We start from the raw sequence: 26,549 nt of genomic DNA on the forward strand, positions 1-26,549 counted from the left end.
TTTCCCTCTTCCGCTCCTCGCCTCCTTCTCCTCATCAATGTCCCGGTCTCCTCCAAGTGGTTTGCTGTCAATTGCCTTTTGCTTGTCGCAAACTTCCCCTCCTCCAACTCCAACAAAACCACCGCACTCTTAATTTTTTTAGTGTCTTGTCGTGGCTTCGCGATCGTCAGCGTTAGTTTTCTAGTCCCAGCCGTCTCTGCTCCCGCGCCTGACACTCTTCACGCATCAAGCAAGCAGCAGCAGCATCCTGCAGCAAGCCAACAGCTCCGGAAGCCAGTCATCTTGTTGCATCGTTTCCCCTCCTTCCCGTCCGCCGCCACCCGGAATCAGACTACTACCCGGTACCCAGCAGTTCAGTAACCGCGGCTCTTCTGAGAACCACCCCTTCCCCGCGACCGACCGACAAGAGCCGAAGAAAAAAATAAGGGAACCCCTCATAACAAAAACCCCGCGATACACACAAAAACCGCCGCCATCATGAACGCAGCCCGCTTCCTCCGCCGTCCCGCAACCTTCGCCCTCCGGCCCTCCTTCGTCGTCCCCAACTCCTCCTTCTCCGCATTCAACATTGCCCGCACAATGGCTACCGCCGCCAAGATCAAGGTCAAGAACCCCGTTGTCGAGCTCGACGGCGACGAGATGACCCGCATCATCTGGCAGACCATCAAGGACAAGTTCATCCACCCCTACCTCGACATCGACCTCAAGTACTACGACCTCGGCCTGCCCTACCGTGACGAGACCAACGACAAGGTCACCCTCGACGCCGCCGAGGCTATCAAGAAGTACTCCGTCGGTGTCAAGTGCGCCACCATCACCCCCGATGAGGCCCGTGTCAAGGAGTTCAACCTGAAGCAGAGTGAGTACACCTGAACGTACCCGCCTCCGTCACTTTCCTCTCCTCTCCATGCGCCGGCGTTGTGGCTGCGTGAATCTGCAAGCAATTGCGGTTCTCCAGCCCCCAACCCCGAGATACTTGTCTCAGTGCCGCCGCCGCCGCCTGCTCCCCGCATTCCGGGCGCTGCGCCGGTAGCTGCATAAAGTTTTCCGGCGCGAGCTCCCGCATGGCAGATCAGCCCCGGCCCCTCCCGTTCTCCCCGATGCCCTTAGAGTTGTAACCCCATGACAAAAAAGTAAACGCACCACCCTCGTAGACTAACACAATGACCCCTCTCCGCAGTGTGGCTCTCCCCCAACGGCACCATCCGTAACCACCTCGGCGGTACCGTCTTCCGCGAGCCCATCGTCATCCCCCGCGTTCCCCGCCTGGTCCCCGGCTGGAAGAAGCCCATCGTCATCGGCCGTCACGCCTTTGGCGACCAGTACCGCGCCAAGGATGCCGTCCTCCCCGGCCCCGGCACCCTGAAGATGGTCTACACTCCCGAGGGTGGTGAGCCCCAGGAGATTGAGGTCTACAAGTTCAAGGAGGGCGGCGGCGTCGCCCAGACCCAGTACAACACTGACGAGTCCATCACCGGCTTCGCCCACGCGTCCTTCAAGCTCGCCATCCAGAAGGGCCTGCCCCTCTACATGTCCACCAAGAACACCATCCTCAAGAAGTACGACGGCCGCTTCAAGGACATCTTCCAGGAGCTCTACGACACCCAGTACAAGGCCGAGTTCGAGGCCAAGGGCATCTGGTACGAGCACCGCCTCATCGACGACATGGTCGCCCAGATGGTCAAGAGCTCCGGCGGCTACATCATGGCGCTCAAGAACTACGACGGCGACGTCCAGTCCGACATCGTCGCCCAGGGCTTCGGCTCCCTCGGCCTCATGACCTCCGTCCTCATCACGCCCGACGGCAAGACCTTCGAGTCCGAGGCCGCCCACGGCACCGTCACCCGCCACTTCCGCGAGCACCAGAAGGGCAAGGAGACCTCCACCAACCCCATCGCCTCCATCTTCGCCTGGACCCGCGGCCTCATCCAGCGCGGCAAGCTCGACGACACCCCCGAGCTCGTCGCCTTCGCCGAGTCCCTCGAGAAGGCCTGCGTCGACACCGTCGACGTCGACGGCATCATGACCAAGGACCTGGCCCTCGCCTGCGGCAAGACCGCCCGCGAGGACTACGTCACCACCAACGAGTACCTCGACGCCGTCGAGCGCCGCATGAAGAACATCCTCAAGCAGAAGCTGTAAAAGTGCCTTCCAGACTTAGAGCGCGGCCGTTACACGTGTGATCTCCGACGAAGTTTCAGGAGACATACGATGAAGGGCAGGGTTTAGACTAGACCCTTGACAACTGTAGAAAGGACGAAAAGAGAAGGGAAGTGCCGCCTACGGCCTCTGTACCTATGGGCTTTAACGACATTGGGTATTTCTGTTTTGCGCGGTTTGAAGCAAGAACACAAGCAGACGGCATGGGCATACAGGCATCTTGGTGTGTGCGGATTGTATTTCTCGTTTTATTTGATATCACATCTGTTTAGCATTTACTTGCGAGGACAGAACGGAGGGCGGGAGAGAGAGTGAAGATAACCTTGGGGGCCGTCTGTACATAGGGAAGCACCCAGTGGTAAATAACGAAACCAACCAATTTTTGAACACAATCTGGGTGATAGTCCACTATGCTGAGTTTCGAAGAAGATGGAGAAGCACAAAGAAAAAGGTGTCATTTGATTTGCTGCCTTGCCTAATTTACCCCTTGCGAGAAAATGCTCCCGCGATGAATTCCGTGACGCCTGCCCTGCCTACCACCTGCATGCCCTACACTTGGGCTCTGCGAGGCTCAGGTCTCCCACCCGCCGCACAGCCAGCCCACCACGCAAACACGTACATGCCGTCGTCTCCTAGTTCTACCTTTGGGAGCACTGATTGTCCCCTGATTGATCTAGTGTATGATGTACAAGTCTAGAAAATAGACGATTGCGACGGACCGAGAAAGAAAAAGAAGAGGAAAAAACAGACTTTTCGCGCCAAGCAATAGTGCTCCTACAACGCGGCAAAGTAGCTATCGCACATCCATCGCACCATGTAAACTTCGAGGTCTTCGCATCCATGATCGCCTCAGTAGTGACGGAGCTCGGCCAGCCTTCGAAACCTAAGAGCCGCCCTCTAGTCGTCCAGGGCTGCGCTCTTACGCCCTCTCTTTGATACTGTGGGAGTTCCGGCGTCGGCTCCCTCGCTCTTGCGCTTCTTCTTGGCCGGACGTCCTACAGACCCCCTAGGCCTGTAGCCGCCGTCATCGTCGTCCTTAGCGGCTGCGCGCTTCCTCTTACCGCGGCCGGTAACCGGGGTCGCGACGGCCACGTCGTCGTCATCCTCTTCCATGGCTTCCCAGGCCTCGGCGGCCTCACGCATAGCTGCAGCACGCTCGGCGGCGATGGCAGCCTTCTCCGCCGCCCTCTCGGCGGCCTTCTCTGCGCGGGACGCGGCGAGGGAGGCGCGCTTGCCGCCGCGAGAACCGCGTCCGCCTCGACTGCCCTCGCCCCTAGCACCGCCGCGTCGTCTGCGGCCGTCGGTTTGCGGTGTTTCGACGGCGTGCTCTTCGTCTCCTACGGCTGCGGCGGCGGCGTTCTCGGCATCTTGCAGGAACGTCTTGGGTGCGTGCTTACGGAGCCAGTTGTACACGCTCGTAGGGTTCTTCATGGCGATGCTCTGGGACAGGGCGTGCGGATTGGCTTCCGGCAGGGGAACGTTTGTTCGGGCGGATGGGGCGAGGGTCGGGAGGAGGTGCTCCGGGTCGATGCGCCTGTCGACATCGTAGAGGTAGTCGTCGATGTCGTCTGGGGTGAGGAAGGCTGGGGTGTGCGATACTCCGGGGGCGGGCTCCATGTCTGCTACGACGGAGGGGGAATGCTCCTTTGCTTGAACATAGGTTGAGTGAGGGACGTCCTTGAGAAGGACCGTGAGAGACTTCGTCGGCTTGTTGAGCTCGTCGGTATCGGCGGCCTCGACAGCGGTAGCCTCGTCGACGTCGAGCGGAGAGTACGGTACATCTTTGGGTGGTGGTTGGGCGATGTCGACGCGTTTGTCGAAGGGAATCTGTGCTGAGGAGTTCATGTCCATGAGCAGATCAAGGATGCGACTGGTAAGAGAAAAGTCAATGCATTGTCGAAAGATTCAGGGGGGAGGCCGTTGATGGCATTTCTGGTGGCTCACTCGTTCTCGATGGCGATTTGCTTTGCAGTGGCGAGCGCTTTCGACTCTTGACGATGCAGCTCCTCGCAATCGTGCATCTTCTGGTCGAACGTGATGCGCATCTTGCGGTACTTCTTCTTCCACGACTTATACGTCGTCTTTCCGTCGCCTGCTCTCCCATCGTCGGAGTCGTTGTGTTCGTCTTTGACGTCGCGGGCGACGCTGCCGTTCGCGTCTTCCATTGCGGCAGGCATGATGAGTGCGTGTGAGGGTTTTCGAATGCTCGTTCCGCAGGGAAGTAATCAATCGCGACGGCCGAGATGCTGGAGTTTTCGTCGATTGGAATGTGAAAAGGAAAGTGGGCGAGCTACGCTTCAAAAGGTATGGTCGTGCTCATCGGATACTGATGGGGCTTGCTGTTGTTGATGACATTGATGGATAGTTGCAATTGTGTACGGGCGACGTGACCAGAGTTGCGTTGGGGGTTTCCACGGGCGCGCGGATGCAGGGCGAGGCTGCGATCGGTCCTGGCAACTTCTCTCCAGTAGGAGCTTGGGAAAAGCGTCAGTGTCGCTGATACGCCGACAGTGGCGTGGTGATAAGAAAGGTTCATCTTGCTTGTGATTGGTGTGGCTTGAGCTGGGGTCAGGGAGTGTGGCTATCACATCTCAAAACTTCACATTTTGCCTTCCACGATCCATCACCACCAACTTTCCAACAACAATCCACAGCTTGGCTTTGTTTGTGAGAACCCAATACTACGATTTTTACGATATCAAGGGGTAACGCAAAAACCTTCTTTTCAAAGATACCCAAACAGTTGAGAAAAATTGAGCTGGCACTCTGAAAGCGAAGGAGCTTTCCTCACCCACAAATCTACCCCTCAGCTGCATGTTCCGCAGCTTTTTCAGAACTAGCAACCCTTTACGAATGGCTGAAAACGCTGCAAAGAGACTCAAGATGTCGCCCGTCACTATCGGCACCCACAACGGCCACTTCCACGCCGACGAGGCCCTGGCCGTGCACATGCTGCGCCTGCTGCCCACGTACAAGGACTCCAACCTGGTTCGTACCCGCGACCCCAAGCTCCTCGAGACCTGCCACACCGTCGTCGACGTCGGCGGCGAGTACGACGACGGCAAGAAGCGCTACGACCACCACCAGCGTGGCTTCACCACCACCTTCCCCGGAAAGGCGACCAAGCTCTCTTCCGCCGGCCTCGTCTTCATGCACTTCGGCAAGGCCATCATCGCCCAGAAGCTCAGCGAGGGCGCCGAGACCCCCGTTTCCGAGGACAGCCCCGAGGTCGAGCTCCTGTACAACAAGCTGTACGAGAGCTTCGTCGAGGCCCTCGACGCCCACGACAACGGCATCTCCGTCTACGACCCCAAGGCCGTCGCCGCCGCCGGCCTCGAGAAGCGCTTCAGCGAGGGCGCCTTCACCCTCGGCTCCGTCGTCGGCCGCCTGAACCCCAACTGGAACGACCCCGTCCCCTCCGACCCTGTCGAGGCCCAGCGCCTGGAGGACGAGCGCTTCGCCAAGGCGAGCCGCCGCATCGGCGAGGAGTTCGACGCCGACCTCGACTACTACGCCAAGGCGTGGCTGCCCGCCCGCGCCGTCGTGCAGGCCGCCTTTGAGAAGCGCACGCAGTACGACCCCCAGGGCCGCGTGCTGGTTCTCGAGGGCCAGAGTGCTCCCTGGAAGGACCACCTCTACTCCCTCGAGGGCGGAAACCCGTCCGTCGTGTACGTCCTGTACCCGGAGAAGCCCGCCCCTGATGCCAAGTGGCGTGTGCAGGCTGTTCCCGTCACCAAGGACTCTTTCGAGAGCCGCAAGCCCCTGCCCGAGGCGTGGCGCGGATTCAGAGACGAGGAGCTCGACGGCATCACTGGTATTCCCGGGGGTGTCTTTGTCCACGCTGCTGGCTTCATTGGTGGAAACAAGACTTTTGATGGTGCCAAGGATATGGCCATCAAGGCGTTGGATCTGTAAATAAGGTCTTCAAGACGGATTGGTCACTGGGAGGAAGGATATTGGGACATGGGACGGCGCATGGCATCAGAAAAAAGTGTCTTCTGCTTATCAATACATCGATATCCCATCAATGCCTGTTTCTCGATGTTCGATAACTATCTGTGGCCTTCTGACTGTGCATGGTATGATGATATTAACACGGGCGTGACCTGACTGGAAAGTATCTGCACTTAAGTTGGTTCCACTGGGATGACCGGGGACGGCGTGGGTTTAAGGTAACCACGGGAGTGCTCGCAGGCGGAACGACCCTGTACGACGACCTAGTGCCCTTCCACAACTCATGAACGAACCGGTTGAACGGCGGAGGCCATGTGCCTATTGACACGAATTCTCGATTTGGCTGCTTTGATGTATCGTTCTCTTCCTCCGCTTCAGCCCTTTACACATGTACGGAAAATCAGACTTCCTGGTAGTCCCGCGCGGAGCGGGAAAAACGATCAGGAGCGCGGCGTAACACCGCCAGCGCCCCCGCCGTCCATCCACGACAGACAAGCCGACGACATAAGTCCACCTCCACCCAACAACCGATTGTGCTTGGTTTCCCACCCATTCCAACGCCAAGGAGTTTCATGAAAAGATCAACACTTCATCATAACATCGTAGTAGAAATCCAACCCCCCGACAAACACCCAATTTGCCTCCGGGGAGTTTCCGATAAACACCCGTACAAAACCTGGGGTAACAAGACAGAGAAAGGACAGCGGACTAAGGCATTCGGGCAGACCCCTCATCTTCGGATGGGGATGGCCTCGGTCTTTGCAGCGCCGTCAATGACTGGCGTGCTGTTCTCGTTGTTCTTATTCTCGACCTCCTCGGCGCTGGTCTCTTGGTTAAGGAAGCTGGACTCCTTCACGGGGCTGCCGGCTTGGGCCCCGCTGGGAACGTTGGGGTGGTGCTTGGCGCCGTTGTTGAGGGAGGAGGAGGAGTTGTTCACAGGGCTCGAGAGGTGGGGGATGTTCTCGGGGACGGGGTGCTGGCTGCCTACGGCACCAGTGTCGACGCTGTCGCCCTTGCCGGCCTTGGACATGGCATAGTCGCCCGAGTCGAAGTACTTGCGCTCCTTCAAGTGCTTGGCGAAGTGATCGGAGCGGGAGGGGAGCTTGCCGTAGAGGCGGAAGAGACGTTGCTCCTCGGGAGAGAGGGACTGTGAAGAATACTGTCAGCAGGCGATATTATTTCAACCGCTGCGGCTCATCGAGTGGCCGATTGTGTGCGTGGTAATGCAATCGCGGGCTTCGTCGTCAAGGTGGGGGCCATTGGGTAGGAAAGAGGGCGTGGCTGGTGCCAACATACCGAGACGTCGATCTTGTTCTTCTGAAGAGGGTTCATTTTGACGGCAGAAGTCGCTTTCGGGCTTTGGTTTATGAGAAGTATTGACGCTCGATAGCGAGAGATTTGACAGCTTCTCAAGTACGAAGAAGCAGAGCCGCGGGAAAGAAGATCGGAGAGGAGGGATGTTGATGTAGACGGAGGTGGGATGCGGTGCGAATGTGACGGGACTTGGAGGTGCAGTGGGTTGGTAAGGCGGCGGGTGCGTCCTGTGCTGGTGGTTTTTAGCGGGGCCCCTTTCTTTTTGGAGAGGAGGGGGGAGCGGCATCCGTCAGTGCAGGCCATTGGCGGGTGGACACAGTGAAGTCAGTCTGGTTCAGTGCCAGTGCAAGGCAGGTGTCCCAGACTGCCCTTCGCTGGTGAAGGCGGGACGGGTAGAGGCAGAGGTACGTACCTTTTCTGGCGAAGTACCGCTCTATCGATCAGCAAGGTCGCTTGGAGATGCGGGCGGTGGAATTCAAAGTCGCCGCTGGAGTTGGAGAGTGGTGGAAGGGAAGTTCATAGACAGCGACGAGAACAGGTGGGCAAGACACTTGTGCGACAAGAGTTGCCTTCTGGGGAAAACAGACACAACAAGGTGAGCAGAAATTCGCATGACCATTAGGGTCAGGATTTCGGCGGTTTTTGATTGCTAACTATAGACTGGGAAAATTCGGTTTCATCTGGTGGTTCCCGTGGAACGCAGAAAGCATAGCCATGCCCTGGACAGGAGACGAAAGGGTCCAGCAGGTCGAGGGGCAGGCCTAGATCCAGGAGCCGGGAAAGGAGGCAAGGCAAGGCAAGGTAAGCAGCTACTACTCCATCCCGTCGTCGTCGTCGCCGTAGCCGCTGCTGCGAGCTAGTGGTTGCATGAATGTTTACCGTCCGTGTTATTGCTACCTGGAGTAGTTTCCCTGCTCTCGGTTCCCAGTCACCAATTACCAGCTCACGGCTGGCTGTCTGGCCGACCTTCGTTTGCCCTGTCATGCTTTTGCATCGCACATCCGGGTGTTGTTGTTGTGGTTGCTGCTGCTGCTCTGCTCCCTTGAAGCCCAACGCGTTGCTCTGTTGCGTCAATGCATCAGACCCCAACGACTCCAATTCTCTAGCTGGGCTCTTGGGCTGGATGACACACGAACAACGGGGCTTTAGGGAAGACAGGACCCTGGTTTGTTAGCCCGAGACTTGGGGGCCGTCCATTGGCTGCGGCTGGAGCGAGCTGGGGTTTCCTTCCGGCTCGAGACATGGCTCACCTTGCGGATGGCTCTGACTGCTTGCTGGAAGTCCCCATCGTCTTTCTAACGGTGCTGTCCTGACCTGACCTGGCCTGAGTCTTTACTTTCTCGGTCCATCATCTGTTTGCATCTTCCCCATTGGTCTGAGATGCTTCCCGCAAGGCATTTTGTCTGAGCAACAGCAACAACAACAACACAAACACGCGCGCTCACGACTCATTCTTTGGCCAATGTCGCGCTTCAATGGGCCGTTTGCTCTTCTTCTCGACCGATGCCAGCAAGTCCCCGGCCATTGGCACCGCGACGTTCCGTCCTACCGGAAATCTTCCAGTTGGTCACTTGACCACCAGGCCCCCGTCCCCAACGGGAAAGGATGAGCTGCGTTCTCGGGACTCGTTGCAGCTCGCATCTGCCATTCTGTTTGGACACTCCCACACGACGCTTTTCTCGGATCAGCCAAACAGCTTTCGCTGGCCCCCACCGAGACACAGGATTCCAAGAAGGATTCCAAGATTTCGCACGTTGATTCTCTTGTCCTTCCCTGAAGATCCTCAGGGTCTTGAGTGACTGCAATGGCCACCCGATCTACATGGCCTTGATGCCGGACACTCGTTGGGCCCATTTGAGCCGTCCGTGGTACCTGCGGCTGCCCCGCGGCTCGCATATCCGGGAACGCTATCATGGCCACACATCCAAGCTCCGAGCTCTCACCTTCACTATGCCAAACGTCCACTCGACTGGTGTCACTTCTTATCAGCATTTACTTGGAAGACGGCACTCACAGGTGCGACAGCTAGTCGAAGGAGGGGATGATCCCCAACGCTGATATGGCACCCAAACCCCCAAGTGACGTAAAACGGCCATCCCTGCCGTGCCACGGTGGAGAATGGTCAAACGACGAAACCACCTCAGAGCTCGTCGACTTACAAGTGTGTCCCGCTAGACACCATCAACCGGCCTCCAAGACTTTGAAAACGCCCTCGGTCAATGCTATCTTCCCCCGCATTCCGCCCCCAAGGTGGTCTCGACTTGTTGCCCTCTCGTGATGCGCAGGGAGCAAGTGCCGCTCGTCACAACCTCGATGAACGAGGGGCAGCTTAGCCTACCATCCAGCTTTCTTTTCTTTCTCTCCCACTCACACCACCTTCAGTCGCAAAAGTCAGACTGCCGTCCTCGCCGAGGCCACCCTATGAAGCACGAGGGAACACAAGAAACTTCGTAGCGATGATAGCCGGGGCTTTTCATGTCTTCCCGCAGTCAATGGGATGCTTCTGCGACCCTTCTTTTCGTCCATGGCTCCATCTGCCGCCGCAAGACTACGGCCATCATACGATCCCGCGTGGTTGGTGTTGCACAGTCAAGACTTGACAGCCGTCAGTCCCCTGCTGGTTCAGCGGCGTGCCCACGCTTGGCCCGACGCCGCTAGCCGCTGATAGAGTTTACCGCTCCGGTCCCCAGGGTAGCCTGCATGCGCATGCTGCCATCCTACCGAAGCCCGCCATTCCCGTCTCGTCTGGCCTCAGAAGGAAAGTTGGAGCTGGAGATGCTTTCGGATTTTTGGGGGACAGCATGCCTTTTTCACTCCCGGCCGAGGCCCCGTTCGTTGTTGATACCCCGCTTATCAGCCTTCGTTGCATGCATGTACAAGCGCCAGACATGAATCGTTGGATTACCATCCTGACCTCGTGATGATAGTCACCGCTTACACGCATTCGCGAGCTGTCACAGCAGGTGCGTCCCATGAATTAAGTATTGAGCGGCTACCAACAAGTATTACATGGCCTGCGCCGTCTGAAGAAGAATCGTCACACCGAGCTTCCGAGAAACCATCCCTGTCTTCAATCGTCACCGAATGGTCTAGATCAGTATCTGCTTCTCCTTCTTCAACTGCTGGACAAACTCAATCGGAACCTTGAGGGTCTGAGCTACAATCTCCGGCGGCGTCAGGGCGAGCCACTGGGTGAGAGGAACGTCGGCGACCCTGTCTGATTTGTACAGCTCGATCCACACGAGGTCTTCCGTGTCGGAAGTGTTCTCGATGTAGTGTCTGCGGAGCATATCTTTCGTCAGTAACGGAATCCGGCACGGTGCCCACGGAAAAGAGGGGCTGACTCACCCGGAGTTGTCGGGAAAAGCGGCCGTATCTCCCGCGGAGAAGTCAAACGTCCGCGCCGCTGCGTTGCCGATGAAGACGGTGGCGCGGCCCTCGCCCTTGTGGAAGTACAGCCACTCTTCGGCCTAGAAAGTGTTAGAAACCCAGTTCCGAGTCCCGGACAGGATTGCGCCCTTACGTTTGGGTGCCAGTGAAGCTCTCTCAGACCTCCCGGCTTCAAAGTGACGAACGTTGCGGCGATGGTCTTGCTGATGGGGAAGTTGGTTGAGTCAATCTTTCTGAACTCGCCGCCGTTGCCGGGCACCACTTCCGCTGGATGTTCCAGGGTGCGATACACGAAGGAGCTGTTGCCTGAAAGGTAGCCGTTGGCACCAGCAGTCACGTTCTGGGTGGCGATGGTGCCGTTGAAGATGTATGGGTTGGTGGACGGCAGCTTCTCAAAGACTGAAGGGTCGACGCCAAAGTTCTTGGCCAAGATGTCTCGAGGGGTGTGAGCAAGCCAGTCGACGATGTTGAATGTTGTGCTTTTGCAATGTCAGCAGAATCGTCCCTTGTAATAAGGGAGTACGCACCCGATCTTGTCAAAGTCGGCCTCGTCAAACGCAAGCAGGTACTCGTTCTCATCATCGAGCCCCTGAATTGTGTGTGGCAACCCCTTCGGAAAGTACTTTGATCCCGTGAGTATACGTCTGAGTATGGAGGGGAGTGTATAGGTACCCAGATATCTCCGTAGTTTAGCTTCTCAGCTTGGTACCTGCCGTTCTCATCGACTGCCGACACGAGCACGGAGCCGGAGTAGACGATGCCCCATTCCGCCTGTCCGCCACGCAATGTTAACAAATCACTCCGCACCGGAGGATAGTGGGATGGACATACCACTTTGTGCCAGTGAAGCTCCCTGATGGCCCCCTTTCTGAGATGCTGCTGGGCAGCCGCAATGTCATGGCTCTGGGGCAGATCCTGGATGACCTGCTCGCGGACCCAACCTCCGTTGAGGATCCGGGTCTTGGAGTCGGAGAATCTCCACTTGAGGTTAGGCACCACCCCGTTGTCGGTTGGCTGCTGGCCGAGGTTGTCCGGGTTGTCTCTGTCGACTTGGTTGTTGGTGCCGCCTGTGCTCTCCCGTGTCAGTGAGGTATTCGAGGTATTCGAGAAGGCAATGTACCAAGGATCGGGCCTCCCTTGCCATTGGCGTCGATGGGCTGGCAGACGTTGAACTGCGCGTCTCGCTTCTCGTTCTGGGGTGCGGCGTTGGTGCTCGAGGCGATCGCTGCGAGGCCCAGCAGGGAAGCTTGGAGGAGTCTCATGATGGACGGTACAACGAGTGACTGAAAACCTGCGCAAAGACACGAGTGACAACTGTTTATCCCAGAGTCGAGTGACGTTCAAAGAAAGGGGGGATTGCGCTCGTCTCAGCATTGCCTTTATACACCCGCAACTTCTACGGCCTTCCGTCTCTGAATCTGTTATTACACAGCATACCCGCCGGCGATGGCGGAATACTACACGGCGCATCACGTTCAAGCCAAGCCATGGCGTCTTCCAACTCGGCAGCAGCAGGTCTGCAGCATTGTGCCTCTCGCAATGACGACATGGAACTATTGATGCTACCTGGTAATTTTGAGTCGTCAATATATCTTTCGTGCTGCAGCTCTAGCTCCGTGATCGTCGAGAGGTTTGTCTTTGAACGAGGAATTTTGGTGGTGTTGACCCCGGCCATTCGACATTTCTCCGAAGATCACGACATCGAAGGAAAGCGTGGGGGGAGGGGAGGTTGCTTGAGGGCTGCACCTGCACCGGTTAGGCGCGCCGATCGCTATGGGGCCGGATCGTGTTAGCTTGGAAAGCTTAGTTTGACCGGTAATTTTGTTTGGTTTCTTGGCTTACATGAATTTTGGGGTGGGGGTGCGGTTGTTGTTGTTTCCTTTTGATGTTAAGGTGCGCGTTTGATTTGGACAACAAGTGCTTTTCAACACTCTAGATTCAAAATGTGCTGGTTGTAGAAGTAATAATAACCATAGTGGCGACGACGACGACGACGACGATAGGAATAGCAATGATGATAACAGTAGTAATGACGATAACGACGACGATGATAGCAGCGACGATGACGACGGTAGAGTAGAGAGTTTAGCCACAGGAAAAGCAGTCGCTCTAGCACAGGAAAAAATAGGCGGTCTCATAAATCTGACTATCTTGGTGAATATTCGTCACCAAGGTATGAATTACAGAAGTCGAGTGCAGAGAGGTACACAATGCGACCATGCTGCTTCCGAAAACCATCATTTAACTGTGCGACCTTCAGGTCGCTTTTCTTGAGCTTGATTCCACAGCGTTGAATCACCGGAGCCCAAGAATATGGTAATCAGAAAAGTCGTTTGCTTCAGTCTCCCTTGACTCTCAGCCTCGATCTGGACAGCAAGTTGCCGCTAAAGATCCTGACTCCTTCGAGACTCCCTGATTCGTGGGGTATGATGCCATCCTAAGCTATTGGAACCATCAACCAACCTGAGTAATGTTTCTCTTTATCCCACAGGCAGTGATCGACAGCCTCATCGTAGTCCAAAAGTCTTTCCAAGTCAGCTTTTTTTTAGCCATAAAGTTAAGCATGCGTGTGACTGCAAGCTACCGCTGGTCGTCGATCCCTCCTGCTCTTGTTCTTGGTGATCACCGCGAAAACCAGGGGATTGGGACCTTGTGAGTGAGTCCACTGCCGAATTGAGACAATTCTGTGTCCAGGTCCTCATTTTTGGGCATCTTGGCATCTTCGGAAGTCAGACTTGCCGCTGTTGGTCAAGATGGCGACATCTCCAAACCTCCTTCTGGCGGTGTCTATCGCGGCTGTGATATTACGATGGGCATCATCTGAATGTTTTGGAAAAGTCATTTTCAACCATGTGCCGCGCTGTGCGGCTAGATCAATTACAACTGTGAATATCACGACCCAAGAAGTCTCTTCGTCTTCGACGGCGCGGATGAGGAGCTTTATTGGCTTCATGATGCGATTCCCAAGGGGGAGTGAGGGTTTTGCTCGGAACGGCAGATTGCCAAGCAGAAGAAATCACAAGTTCTCAACAGAATGGGCAATTAAGTATAAGAAGCAGATGAGATTGCTCCTTCTTCAAACACTTAGAACAGCATCACCAAGCAGACCTCATCAGCCCTCCTCAATCAATCAAGCATTCCCCGTCTGTCGTCTCCGTCTGTCACCATGCTCTCCAAGGTTTCCCTTGCAGCGCTCGCGGGCGTCTTGCTCTCTCCTGTAGCGGGAGGGCCTGTCAACGCCAACGATCACTCCCCCGCCAGCAAGAGATCTCCGCTAGGGCTCAGCCTGCCTCCTTTGATTCCCTCCATCCCAGGCGTTACGGAGCCTCTTGCCTCCAACGCGCCGCCCCTTCCTATTCTCCAGATCCCCACGCCTCCCATTGATAGCCCCCCTTTCACGGGTGCCAACATCAAGCCCAAGAAAATTGGATACTTTTGGACTGGGGCAGGCGACAACATTCACAAAGACTTCCTAGTGACTGCCAGCCTGGACGACGTACGTAACCCCCATATTCTCCCCTGTCTGATGTGTGAGGGTTTGAAAGTATTGACTGTTTTTGGCGTCCAGGATACGTTTGGGCAAATCATCACTGTCACCGATGTCCCTACCAGTGGCAATTCGCCTCATCACTTGGGAAGCTCACTCGACGGCAAGACCCTCATCGGAGGTGGACTTCTCTCACTGTTGAAGACCCAGGATACGGCTTTCTACTTTGACGTGTCGAACCCGTATGCTCCCAAGTTTAAGAAGTCCAACCGTGCTCTTTTGAGCTCCATCGTGGACGAAATCAGAGCTAAGCCTGAGGGGTAAGTTCCGTTTCATACGACGTGTCCCTTCCCATCGCTACTTCCGCGACAAATCACTTACTAGTCTAGTGGGTTCTTCATCACCTATATGGGCAGCGCAGTGGGCACCTCACCCGGTCGTCTCGTCGAGACTAACGCCGAGGGTGACATCATTCACGAGTGGCCTGAGGATGTCGCTGGCACGCTGAACATCCTTGGCGAGCAGTTCAGCCCCCACGGTCTGGCTGTAGACTTCAACAAGGGCATCATCTTGACGTCTGATTTCGTTGTTCCCATCACCATCCTCAAGCCGACCCTGGGCATTCAGAAGGCGAGCACTCTGAGACTGTGGAATCTGTCTGACCGAACGATCATTTCGACCATCACCATCCCTAACGTGAGCACCCTTTGACCGAGGATCTTGGACTCCAGACTGACGCAACCTTCTGCAGGGACTCGGCATCCAAGATGTGAAGTTCATCCCAGGAAATCCCGAAAGCGCTGCCATCGCAACGTAAGTCCCCGCCCGTCGCCCCCTCACAAGATCATCACTGACAGTCTTTCCTCACCAGCGCCGTCGGCCCAGGCCAAGTCTGGATCATCTACCCCTTCCGCCGCGACTCGTCCGGAAAGCAGGGCGTCGCCGAGCTGCTCTACGATCTCGGCTCCAAGGCGAAGGACTCCCTGGCCATCTACTCGGATATCAGCGACGACGGCAAGCTGGCGTACTTCACCATCACGCTCGGCAACCACGTCGCGGCGCTCGACATCTCAGACTTGAACAACGTCAAGAGGCTCGACGACCCCAACGAGACGCAGCCCATCATCGGGCCGCACTATGTCAAGATCAGCCCCGACAAGAAGAACCTGCTTGTTACCGGATACTTTGTCCAGGGCGGCGATGTGAGTGGCTCTCCAATCATGTCCGATGGACTTTTGGCTGACCTTGTCTGAAACAGATTTCAATTGTCAACACCCCTGGAGACTACAAGGGCCACTGGATTGACATCCTTCCCAACGGAGGTCTCAGTTTCAACAGGACGATCGATTTCGAGAGCATCTTCACCCGCGACCGTGGTGGTGCTCGGCCTCATTCTTCCGTCATTTTCGACCTTACCGATCCCAAGAACCCCAAGTACTACTGAGCAGCTGCGATTATCAGGGGCAAATCATTTAGAGATCGTATTGAGATAACAGTGTGGCGGTGTCATATTCGTACAACTCTGATCTGGGCCAATATGGGGGATGTGAATGTGTTTTGCGGCGTCGTTGTTGAACCTTTTTATCTTCTTCCCTGTTCATAGTATCCTTAATGCTGTGGTAATTTTTTCTTGGGCAGTATTATTAAAACCGCCTGTCTTTCCTGTGTCTACTTGTGCGACCATATTTCCCGTGCTCGGATGTACTCGAAGCATTAAGAGGTAGCCTATCAATCCAAGTAGAAACAACGACGATAAAGACCACGATGACGAAGACAGCAAAGACCAAGACGAAGGCAGACGACGACGAAGGTAGACGACGACGAAGGTAGACGACGACGAAGGTAGACGACGACGAAGGTAGACGACGACGAAGGTAGACGACGACGAAGGTAGATGACGATAAAGGTAGAGACGACGACGGTAGAGACGTTCTAATAAGTAGAGACTGAACCAACGGATTCTGGCGCCTCTGTAGTCCTCACCGGCGCAGCCAATCATCAAACATCAACTAAAAGGGCCCTCACACACCTTCGGCGATGGGGGTTGCCTTTTGTTTTTCTGTAGTATGAGTCTTTGAGGCTTCTGATTTTTGGAAGATTTTTCTGATGCTGAAAAAGGTTCGAAATGTGGTTCTTTGGGGCGCTCATAACTGAAGACATCACGACGGGCCACATCTTCAAGAGGATTGACCCGAGTCCGGTCTGAGAGGGTACCTATCCAGGTTGTTGTCTGCTCCTGCCAGAAATTTGAGCGTCCGTTGCATTCATCACCACATCACGGGCTTGGCAGGTGTGGATGGATGCAGCTTCCTCATCCAATATTGTGCCGGGAGCTGATGCAGCAAGAAGCAGCGACGTTGGGTTAAGCGTTTGTGCTCCACAGGGCAATCTGGCAGTGCCCGAATGCCGCTGCGCGCTAGCACTAACAATTTCCGTCACAGCCAACCTCAGTGGGAAAGTGCGTCATTGGCCCGCGCTTCCCCCAAGACATGGACTCAAGTCCGGCCGACACTTCCGTGTCGCACAATGATCCCTCCGCGCGTTTACGTTGAGCTGAACGCTCAGACCGTTGCATCCCGTAATCCGTTTCTTCCATCCAACTTCACTTCGTTTCCCCATGTTTGAGTGACACAACACCTTCACATCGGCAGAGACTCAAAATGCCGGCAAGACAGAGCTTGGATAAGAGCCCGGCCGTTCCGGCAGCGGTGGCTCAGAGAGCTTCTGCAGGGAAGCAATCCTCACGAAGTTCCTTATTAACCCGGCTTTGGCCAGTCATTTCCTTTTTGATCATCGTCAACTTCATCTTGCAGACCTACCTCTATTTCGGCAAATCAAAACAGCTTCCTGGCAAGCTCAACACTGCAAATGTCGATGCAGATAACGATGTTTATCTTCTTGGCGCTGGTCGCGCAGATATTACCGGTCCGGTTGTGGAGATCAACATGATGGGATATGCAGATCCCAAACAGCTTGGAACCGGCCTTCGCCAGAGGCTCTATGCTCGTGCTTTCATCGTCGGAAGCGTCGATCAACCGGATGATCGATTCATCTATGTCGTTCTAGACACACAGTCCGGGGACACCGCGGTCCGGTATGGCGTTTTGCATGGCCTTGCAGACCTTGGCTATGAGTATTCCATGTACGGCCATCACAATCTAGCTCTCACCGGGACACACTCCCACTCTGGACCGGGTGCTTGGCTCAACTATCTTCTGCCACAAATCACCAGCAAGGGCTTCGACAAGCAGAGCTACCGGGCTATCGTTGACGGCACTTTGCTCGCCATCAAGCGTGCCCACGAGAGCTTGGTGCCTGGCCATCTCAGCGTTGGAACTACCAAAGTCAAGGGCGCCAACATCAACCGAAGCTTGTATGCGTACATGGCAAATCCTGAGGAGGAACGTGCCAAGTACAACATTAGTGCCGAAGAAGATGGCTCTGTCGAAAAGGACTTGACATTACTCAAGTTCCAAAGAGCATCAGATGGCAAGAACCTTGCTGTTTTGACGTGGTTTCCTACGCACGGCACGTCGATGCTCGGCAACAACACTCTGATTTCGGGAGACAACAAAGGCGTGGCAGCTTGGCTGTTTGAGAAAAGTGTCCGTGAGCAAGATCACGTAACGTCGAACTTCATCGCCGGCTTCTCCCAGGCCAATATGGGGGATGTCAGTCCAAACGTTCTCGGCGCTTGGTGCGAAGATGGCAGCGGTTCGCAATGCGACTTCAAGACCAGCACCTGCGGTGACGGCAGGAGCCAAAAGTGTCACGCCCGAGGCCCGTTCTTCCGAGAGAAAGATAACGGAGCCAAGTCCTGCTACGAAATAGGCAGAAGACAATTCGATGCCGCCAGGAGACTGTATGACGAAATGGGTGACAATGCTCAGCGAGTACGCGGATCGTGGGTCAAGTCGTTCCATACTTTCCACAACATGTCCGACTTCCAGTTCGAGCTCCCCAACGGCACCGAGGTGCGGACTTGTCCTGCGGCACTCGGATACTCATTCGCGGCCGGAACCTCTGATGGGCCTGGCGCATTTGACTTTACCCAGCACGATTCGAACTCTTCAAATACATCCCCATTGTGGAAGGTCGTTTCTGGCTTGCTGAAAGCCCCGACCCAAGATCAGCTTGCTTGTCATTCTCCTAAGCCAATCCTGCTGGACGTGGGCGAGGTTTTCAACCCGTACCAGTGGACACCCAACATTGTTGATATCCAAGCTTTCCGAGTCGGCCAGTTGGTCATCATTGTCAGTCCAGGCGAGGCATCAACCATGGCGGGACGTCGTTGGAAAGATGCCGTCAGGGGCGAGGCCGAATCATTGTTCAGTGACGAAACGGCAGTCAAACCTATTGTGGTAATCGGTGGACCGGCGAACAGCTATACCCACTACATCACAACTCAACAGGAATATGGGTAAGTGTGGGATGTCATGACATCTTGCCCGCCGCTGCTAACGATTTCCACAGCATTCAAAGATACGAAGGTGCATCAACGTTGTACGGACCTTATACGTTGGACGCGTACATCAATCGCACCCTGACTTACCTGCCCACGCTGGGCGCCTCGTCAGCAAAGACGCCGCCGTCGCACGCCGGGCGTCCATACCCTCCGGACAATAGCGACCGTTCCTTGAGCTTTATTACTGGTGTTGTCCGCGACGGCACACCAGTCTTCCGCAGTTTTGGTGACGTGAAGAAGGACGTGGAACAGAAGTATTCGATTGGCGATGTGGTGCGTGCCACATTTGTCGGAGCCAATCCCCGGAACAACCTGCGTCTTGAAGGAACCTACGCTGCTGTCGAGCGTCTCGTCATCGATGTTGGCGGAATTAAGAAATGGGACATTGTTCGAGACGACCAGGACTGGAGTCTGATATTCCACTGGAAGCGAACGAGTGATCTCTTGGCCACCAGTGAGGTGGAGATTACGTGGGAGACGGAGGAGGATGTGGAAGCAGGGACATATCGCTTCCGGTATTATGGCGACTCCAAGTCGTTGGGCGGCACAATCACCAGCTTCGAAGGGGTCAGCGGGCAATTTGAACTGCATTGAGGGCGGTTTGCTTTGGGCGTTGGTTTAATTTTGGTACTGGATGGGGGGCTTTGATACCCTGCATTTCTTTTTTCGGGCGGGAGCATGGGAGGATTAGAAACCACAGACTGTATGACTGACGAGGCATTGGTTTACGAGACGTAGAATTACTTTCCTGCGTCGGCAATCGAGAAGAGACGGAATTTGGTAACCACATCGCCGCAATGGCACGAGTGACCACTTGTTTTTTCTTGGTTCGCGACGCCGGTCTCAGTCGAGACAGGCTGTGCCGCGGTCCTGCGTCGGGCGGTGCCGAGACATGTACTCGGAAATTTAGAGGTTGAGTTGACGTGCATGCGCCGTCTTTGTCCCCTCGGCGAATCAAGTTGTACGTCTATGTCCACCGTCACCGAGGTGGCGCTTCTGCAACCCTACCTACGGATAGAGCTTTTAGAACTGCGTTCTCGGTCGTCTCGTGTCTCTCGTTTATCGGATCCTTGGGAGGACAAGAACGTCAAGCCCTGCTCATGCGGGGAGAAAAGCAGTTCGGTCGCTGGCAAACCTTGCCTACCGCGGCAAGCGTGGAGATTTTGACTCCCTGAAGATGCATGGGGGTGAACTCCCGCCGCCAATGGGGACTCGCCGCGCCCTCTGCGACGCGCCCCCACTTGATGGATCCGCCCCGCCGGGAACCAACTGGCGGAGTGTTACACTCCGTTGCGTTGACAGCGTCCACCCCGCAGTTTTTAGCCCGAAAAAGGCAAAAAAAGGGGCTTTTTACCGAAAAACCACCAAATCGCCCTAAACTTCGTCTACTAATACCTCTATGCGTACGCAATGCGCGTAAATAAAAAATATATCAATCGATAGCCCTCGATTAGGTAATTATAATAATATCTTTTTTATTCTCGCGCATTACGTACGCATAGAGTTATCTAAGTGTGAAGTTAAAGCTAATTTTGAGGGGTTTTTTAAGCGGACAGTTCAACGCAACGCGCCGGGGGTTTCGTTTTTTCTTTTTAGCGTTGCGTTAAGTGTCCGCTAACCTAGAAACCCCCTTAAAACCCCCTAAACTTCACACTTAGATAACTCTATGCGTACGTAATACGCGAGAATAAAAAAGATATCATTATAATCACCTAATCGAGGGCTATCGATTGATATATTTTTTATTTACGCGCATTACGTACGCATAGAGTTATTAAAACGTGAAGTTTAGGGGGTTTTAAGGGGTTTCTAAGCTAGCGGAAAATTTTCCTTCCGGGTCAAACTTGGGGGCGGACGCTGTCAACGCAACGGAGTGTACACATTGGTGGGCGTTTACTGCAGGGCAGCACTTTTTCCAAGAGTCTCTGATTCATCAACTTGTCATTGTCGATGCATGTTTGCCCTCTGTTGGCCTGCTCGTTTCTTGTTTTCAGGAGCGCAACAGGCTATCTGCTGCCGGGAACCGTTTACCGCCTCGAGGAACCTTTCATCCGACCAATGTCGAAGTCTGTTGATCTGAGACTTGACAGGGGGTCACACCCAGCGGTGTGCAGATTGGAGAGAACAGTTTGTTCTACGCCCCAACCTATCATCGATCCGCCCATCGTCATCTCTCAGAGCTTCTCCCCTACCAACGAATCACATGTGGATAATTAGCAAGAGAGGGAGCAAACACGCTCGACGAGATCCATAGAGCTAAAGCTCACGCTACCCATTCAAGTTCGTAACAATGGGGTAGGGGTTGTGCTAGTTTCGGGTCGAGCGCACTCCGAAACCAGAGCTGTCGACCCCTGCCCACCTGCTGCCACATGGGGGCTTGTCCCGTGTCTGCTTGGACGTTTCTGTCCCTTCTTTCGTTTCTTCCATTACTCTTTTGTCGAATCTTTTCTCTACTTTTCTTCTGGTCTTTCCAGTGTCCGGGTGACGTGCTTGTTTCCTTGTGATCATAATTCTCCATACTATTAAATCTTCTCGAGGTCGAACCAGGGGAGGACGAAGAGGAGCCTGAGGTCAATTGCCGCCAGTTGCACCCGAATTCAACTCACCGGCTGGCTATAACTTCTGTCGAGCACCCCGCTACCCACTCTATCGCACACGTCGCTACTTCGATTCCTCGAAAGGCCATTGGTGTGTGGGATTTGACATCATGGTGTCTTCCATCTATGCTCTCGTCGGGGCGGTGGTCGCCTATGGCGTCTACTCCTACGTCTCCGGCTTGCAGCGCAACATAGCTGAGGCAAAGAAGTCTGGCTTGCCTTACGTCGTGTCTCGTATGTGTCCATGATGTGTTGGGATCCGCCTGGTACTGACTATAGATGCGCAGCTATTTCGCCATTCTCGATGCTTTGGCAGCTAACCCATAAACTCTGGCTCCCCATCATCAAGACCCTCCCAAAGACATGGTGGGAGGACTGGCTACAGTCCGTACCAAGACAAGCTTGCCCTCTCCTCGTCATGCTAACTCTAAAGCAGAGTCGCAATTCCCAACTGGTCCTACGAACTCCTCCACGAACCCTTCGCACGCCACGGCGAGACATTCATGATCGTTTCCCCGTTCCAGATCCTCATCCTGACCGACAGCGCCGAGGCGATCCACCAAATCACCCAGCAGCGTGAAAAGTTCCCCAAGCTCGTCGAGACGTACGCGATCCTCAAGCAGTTTGGCGAGAACGTCCTGACCACCGAGGGCGCCGCCTGGCGCATGCACCGCAAGGTCACCTCCGCCACCTTCAACGAGAAGAACGCCGCCCTCGTGTTCGCCGAGTCCATCAAGCAGGCGCAGAGCATGACGCAAAAGTGGCTCAGCGCGGACGGCAAGGGCACAAAGACGATCGAGACGCTGGACCACGACACCATGCGCCTCGCGCTCAACATCATTAGCTACGTGGGCTTCGGCATGCGGCTGCTGTGGCCGGGGCAGGTGCTGCCTGCGGGGACGGATCCGAAGCTTACCAAGTACAGCTCTCTGGAGGCGCCGCCGGGACATACGATGAGCTTTGTGGATGCGATTGCCGAGATGTTGGAGCACATTCTGGTCTTGTTGCTGGTTCCGCGGTGGCTGCTCAAGAGACTTCCGTTCAAGTACACGAAGCTTGCGATGGATTCGCACGACAACTATGTGCAGTACATTGACGAGTTGATGCAAGACAAGATTGAGGACCTGCAAAAGGGCGATCACGGGGACGCGGGCATGGATCTGATGGGGCAGCTTGTGAGGTCAAAGTACGGCAATGAAGGAGAGATCAATGGGGGCGCCAACGGGATCGTCAGCAAGGGCAAGGACTCGAAGATCCCCCAGTTGTCAAAGTCAGAAATCACCGGCAACGCTTTTATCATGCTCGTCGCCGGTCACGAGACAACAGCGAACGCCATGCACTTTGGCTGCATCGAAATCGCCTGCAACCCGGCCGTCCAGCGACAGCTCCAGAAAGACATTGACGGCATCTTTGGCGACAGCGACCCCAGCACGTGGAACTACGACAGCACAGTCAACCCCATGCTCGCGTCGATGCTGGGTGCCTGCATGAACGAGACGCTGCGCATGACGCCGGCCGTGACGGAGATCCCTAAGAAGGTCAACCCCGAAGGCGACGGCATCGTGACCCTCGACGGCGAGAAGCACGCGCTGCCGCGGGGCGCCCACATCTCCATCGTCGGGGTGGCGGCGCACCGCAACCCGCGCAACTGGCCGTCGAAGCCGAGCAAGGTCACGGACGCGGCGCACGACCTGAACGACTACGTCCCGGAGCGGTGGTACCGACAGAACATCAACGGCGAGCAGATGGAGGACAAGGGTGGTGACACGGAGGACTACGGGGGTTACAAGGGGTCCGACACCAGCGAGAAGATGTTCCGGCCGGTGCGGGGGTCGTACGTGCCCTTCTCCGACGGCCCACGGTCGTGTCTGGGGCGGCGCATTGCGCAGGTGGAGATTATCGCCGCGTTGTCTGTCATTTTCCAGCGGTATAGTCTCGAGTTGGCGGTGGACGAGTGGGCTAGTGATGCCGAGGTCGAGGCGATGAGCCCGGCGGAGCGGGCCAAGTTGTATAAGAAGGCGCAGGACAAGTGCCGGCAGACGCTGAAGACTGCGAGCACGATGTTGACGTTGAAGTTGCCGCATGGGACGACTGTTCCGCTGAGAATCGTGCCCAGGGGCAAGGAGAGGTTTGTAAATTTAGTGGACTCTGCCTAGATTGGGTTATGGTAGGGTTGGATACCTGCGGGCGTTTGTATCTCTGTACATTATTGAGGTTGAAGATGTTTGAACATACCAATGAGAACTGGCTGGAATAGCAGCTGTCTTTCTGTCGGAGAATGATTATCAAGTGCATCAAGACCATGTCATTTGAAAGCGATGATTGGAGGATACTGAATCTGGCGTCAAGCAACTGCCAATGTTGACATTGGAACCCCGCGGTTGGCATGGCAGCTGATGGTTATCACGTTCTTTCCCGGGCTTCTTCGCGCGTGTGGTGTGAAGAGGAGGGGGGAAATCGGGCAACGTGTTATTGAAAAGCACGCATCATCCCGGCAAAGTCCCCAGATGGCTCATGTCGGGAGATCACCAGTAGTCGAGAGCAGTGGCCAGCGACTATGCCGTTTGTTTACATGGCTCTTGCCTAATTCGGACAGCTCCATTGGAGGGCGCATTCATGTCCCGTGTTGCCGTCGCGTCAGTGGTGGATATGAGCAGCGAAGAATGCCCCACCCTTTTCGTCATGACTGGCCCAGTGCTTGCTGCTCCCGGGGGCCGCTAAGCCAGTCGCAACGTCCATCTGCAGCACCCGCACCGCTGTTGCAGCACATGCACCCGCTATCGAACTTCTCCGGGGGGCCCCTCCCCCCCAAAGGGTCTCCAGCTCCCTGTGTGATTGCGATTGCCCTCAAGAAGACTCGGGACGGCAGGAGGGAGGTACACGGTCTCAGTGCACCAAGGCGCACTCGTCCCGAGTCACTCGTCATCCCCTCTCCTCCTCCCTCACCCTTCTGTCCCTCTGAACCCTCCAAATCCCGCTGCTCTCTCTCACCATAACAACAAAGTGGCCCGCTGTCGAGGACGGGAAAAAAACATAAACAACGCTTCGACCAACTCGCTCATCCACACACACTACACCCTTACAACCTAGCTCAGCTCAGCCCAGCTACCCGTTGTCCGTTATCACCATCTGCCCCTCCACGTCCCACGATTATCACAACCGAAAGGACCCTTCGCCCCTTGCATCACTCCAATCACTGTACAAGAACATCTCTTCGCTCCAAGATTTAGAGTCGCTTCTTCTGCGCGATTCCTGTGATACCCATCTCAGTCGCCTTTTCCGCCGTTTCAACTACTAAACCATGTCGGGCGCAAATCCGTGGCTCGTTCGCCAGCGCAAGAGCGACTTGGTCGAGCTCGCAGAGCTGACCGGACTTACTGGGTACGTGAATCTTTGCTCTTCCTCCTCATGCGCCAGCTCGCGTCTATCGTGAGCTTCGTGCCTTTGCGCAAGGCGCATTCCTCTGCGATTTGCGCCGCGATCGCGTTCTGCCGGATCCGTCGCGCAAGGCTACCCCTCGAGGCGCGTCGAACCACCCTAGATCACCAGGTGCATGACACCCTCACGAACCCTCATGGCTAACGGCCTGCTCCTTTTAGATATGAGAACCAGAAGAAGGTCGATTTGGAGGCTACCCTCGATGAGTACCTTACGGAAAACGCGTTCAAATTCTCTACCGAGCCGAAGCTCACTCCCTACTACACGAGCCGCGCCAAGGCAGCCGGGTCACCCATCAAGAGGGAGGCTCCTTCGTCAGAAGTTGTCAAGTCTGTGCGACGCAGGACTACGAGAGTCATCGAGGAGATCCGTCCCGAGTAAGTCGCAATGTCCGGACTCTCTGCTGCGCGATGGGCATTGCAGAGAGGAATCCACTCGCGCGTCCCCGCTCGTGATCGCGAACTAACAGACGCGTCTCTAGGCCTGAACCTGAAGCTGAAGAAGAGGAGGCTTCATCATCCAGCCCAGAGCCCGCCGCGGCCTCAACTGCCCTGGCTCTGCGTACGCCTGCCCGCAATCTCTCTCTCGCCAGCCGTATTCCTCTGCCCGCAACTCCTGCCGACGTCGCTGAGGCTGTCGATCGCCACACAGTCGCCATCCGGGAACGCGCCACAGAATTGTACGACCAATCTGGCATCCAGGAGGGTACTCAGGCCGTTCGCTCCTCTCTGTCAACGGTCACCTCCATCCTCTTCACCGTTGCTGCGTTCGAGGCGTGGAATCTGCGCGCCGAGGTTCTACCCCTGCGCTACGCCTTCACCATCCCGGCTATCCCCGCGCTAGGCACCAGCTTCTACCCAGTTTACGTGCCCGACGCGTTTCTGTTCGTGACGTCGTCTTTCTGGTCCCCGGTTTCCCTGTGGACCCTGACATCCGTTCTCATTCCGTCCTTGTTCGGCTACTTCTACAACTTGAGCGCGGCTAGCCATCCCCAGAGGCGCGAGGGCTCCGAACTCACGACAGTGGAGTACAATGTCGACCCCCTCGTCTTCAGCATCGTAAAGGCTCTCATTTCCTTCGTCGTTTACGGACAGAAGGTCACCTTCGGCGGCTGGATTAACGAGAACTCGATCGACCGCATCAACGGTGCTTTGTACGGCGAATGGAAGGGCATCCTTACAGGCGCTGCCATCACCGGCCTCGTGAGCTTGTACGACGCCGTCTTGAAGAAGTAGAGACTTCCTTCAGGTCACGATCGTGCAAAGTTGCCTCCCATGGACGCTCCTCAGCTTGTCCTGCCCGTCAGATCCAGGGCTCCCATCGCAACGGGTGCACGTGGATTCGGGCGTGGCATGGGTCGCAGCAGCGACACAATCTACGCATCTACTCCAATACTGCGAAGATCGACGCGCAAAGCTTAGGCATATCTTTTTCCTCATTTTTTCATCACTCGAGGGCGGCGTTATAAGGCGTTTTGATCGGCGTCACGCGTGGCTCTTCGGCTGATACCTCTTCGTTTTCCGTATTGCGCTTGACGCAACTCTTTGAGCTGGTCTGTCCCTGAAACAAAGGGCTCTAGTCTGGCTGAAGTGGTCGTCGTTGTTTTTCACTGTGATTTGTATATCTGACCGGTGGTTTGTTGTTTCTTGCCGGGATGTTCTAGGTGCTTTTTGGTACGCGTTCTGGGTTTTTCTCTTCCGAACTGGTGCAGGTTGATTATGGCATCACGTTCTAGTAGAAGAAG

General features: G+C 55.6%; 8 protein-coding genes across 8 annotated transcripts; 5 read left to right on the forward strand and 3 right to left on the reverse strand.

Annotated features, from left to right (window-relative positions):
* Nucleotides 1-477: 477 nt before the first annotated feature.
* Nucleotides 478-2,142, forward strand: CGCS363_v013177 (Isocitrate dehydrogenase; the record flags this gene model as incomplete). The annotated part of the gene is made up of 2 exons (XM_036645026.1): nt 478-859; nt 1,181-2,142. 2 exons carry the CDS (start codon nt 478-480, stop codon nt 2,140-2,142), a joined length of 1,344 nt encoding a protein of 447 aa, XP_036489367.1.
* Nucleotides 2,143-3,057: 915 nt separating this feature from the next.
* On the reverse strand, nt 3,058-4,337 carry CGCS363_v013178 (uncharacterized protein; the record flags this gene model as incomplete). Its single annotated transcript, XM_036645027.1, has 2 exons — nt 3,058-4,030; nt 4,105-4,337. 2 exons carry the CDS (start codon nt 4,335-4,337, stop codon nt 3,058-3,060), a joined length of 1,206 nt encoding a protein of 401 aa, XP_036489361.1.
* Nucleotides 4,338-5,043: 706 nt separating this feature from the next.
* Nucleotides 5,044-6,075, forward strand: C27H6.8 (UPF0160 protein C27H6.8; the record flags this gene model as incomplete). The annotated part of the gene is made up of 1 exon (XM_036645028.1): nt 5,044-6,075. One exon carries the CDS (start codon nt 5,044-5,046, stop codon nt 6,073-6,075), a length of 1,032 nt encoding a protein of 343 aa, XP_036489362.1.
* A 769-nt stretch (nt 6,076-6,844) lies between these two features.
* mug134 (mRNA stability protein mug134) lies at nt 6,845-7,446 on the reverse strand (the record flags this gene model as incomplete). The annotated part of the gene is made up of 2 exons (XM_036645029.1): nt 6,845-7,261; nt 7,411-7,446. The coding sequence occupies 2 exons, from the start codon at nt 7,444-7,446 to the stop codon at nt 6,845-6,847; spliced, it is 453 nt and encodes a 150-aa protein (XP_036489972.1).
* A 3,071-nt stretch (nt 7,447-10,517) lies between these two features.
* Nucleotides 10,518-12,080, reverse strand: CGCS363_v013181 (putative oxalate decarboxylase; the record flags this gene model as incomplete). The annotated part of the gene is made up of 7 exons (XM_036645030.1): nt 10,518-10,707; nt 10,777-10,898; nt 10,952-11,297; nt 11,346-11,440; nt 11,491-11,589; nt 11,650-11,885; nt 11,939-12,080. The coding sequence occupies 7 exons, from the start codon at nt 12,078-12,080 to the stop codon at nt 10,518-10,520; spliced, it is 1,230 nt and encodes a 409-aa protein (XP_036489971.1).
* A 1,904-nt stretch (nt 12,081-13,984) lies between these two features.
* Nucleotides 13,985-15,749, forward strand: CGCS363_v013182 (uncharacterized protein; the record flags this gene model as incomplete). Its single annotated transcript, XM_036645031.1, has 6 exons — nt 13,985-14,314; nt 14,387-14,625; nt 14,695-15,001; nt 15,057-15,118; nt 15,177-15,507; nt 15,564-15,749. 6 exons carry the CDS (start codon nt 13,985-13,987, stop codon nt 15,747-15,749), a joined length of 1,455 nt encoding a protein of 484 aa, XP_036489970.1.
* A 1,216-nt stretch (nt 15,750-16,965) lies between these two features.
* On the forward strand, nt 16,966-19,364 carry NCER2-0 (Neutral ceramidase 2; the record flags this gene model as incomplete). Its single annotated transcript, XM_036645032.1, has 2 exons — nt 16,966-18,725; nt 18,779-19,364. 2 exons carry the CDS (start codon nt 16,966-16,968, stop codon nt 19,362-19,364), a joined length of 2,346 nt encoding a protein of 781 aa, XP_036489969.1.
* Nucleotides 19,365-21,477: 2,113 nt separating this feature from the next.
* Cyp3a11 (Cytochrome P450 3A11) lies at nt 21,478-23,523 on the forward strand (the record flags this gene model as incomplete). The annotated part of the gene is made up of 3 exons (XM_036645033.1): nt 21,478-21,601; nt 21,655-21,751; nt 21,804-23,523. The coding sequence occupies 3 exons, from the start codon at nt 21,478-21,480 to the stop codon at nt 23,521-23,523; spliced, it is 1,941 nt and encodes a 646-aa protein (XP_036489968.1).
* Between the last annotated feature and the right edge of the window lie 3,026 nt (nt 23,524-26,549).

This window comes from Colletotrichum siamense, assembly GCF_013390195.1.
Source record: "Colletotrichum siamense strain Cg363 chromosome Unknown KSG_Cg363_contig09, whole genome shotgun sequence".
In the NCBI taxonomy this organism is placed as follows: domain Eukaryota; kingdom Fungi; phylum Ascomycota; class Sordariomycetes; order Glomerellales; family Glomerellaceae; genus Colletotrichum; species Colletotrichum siamense.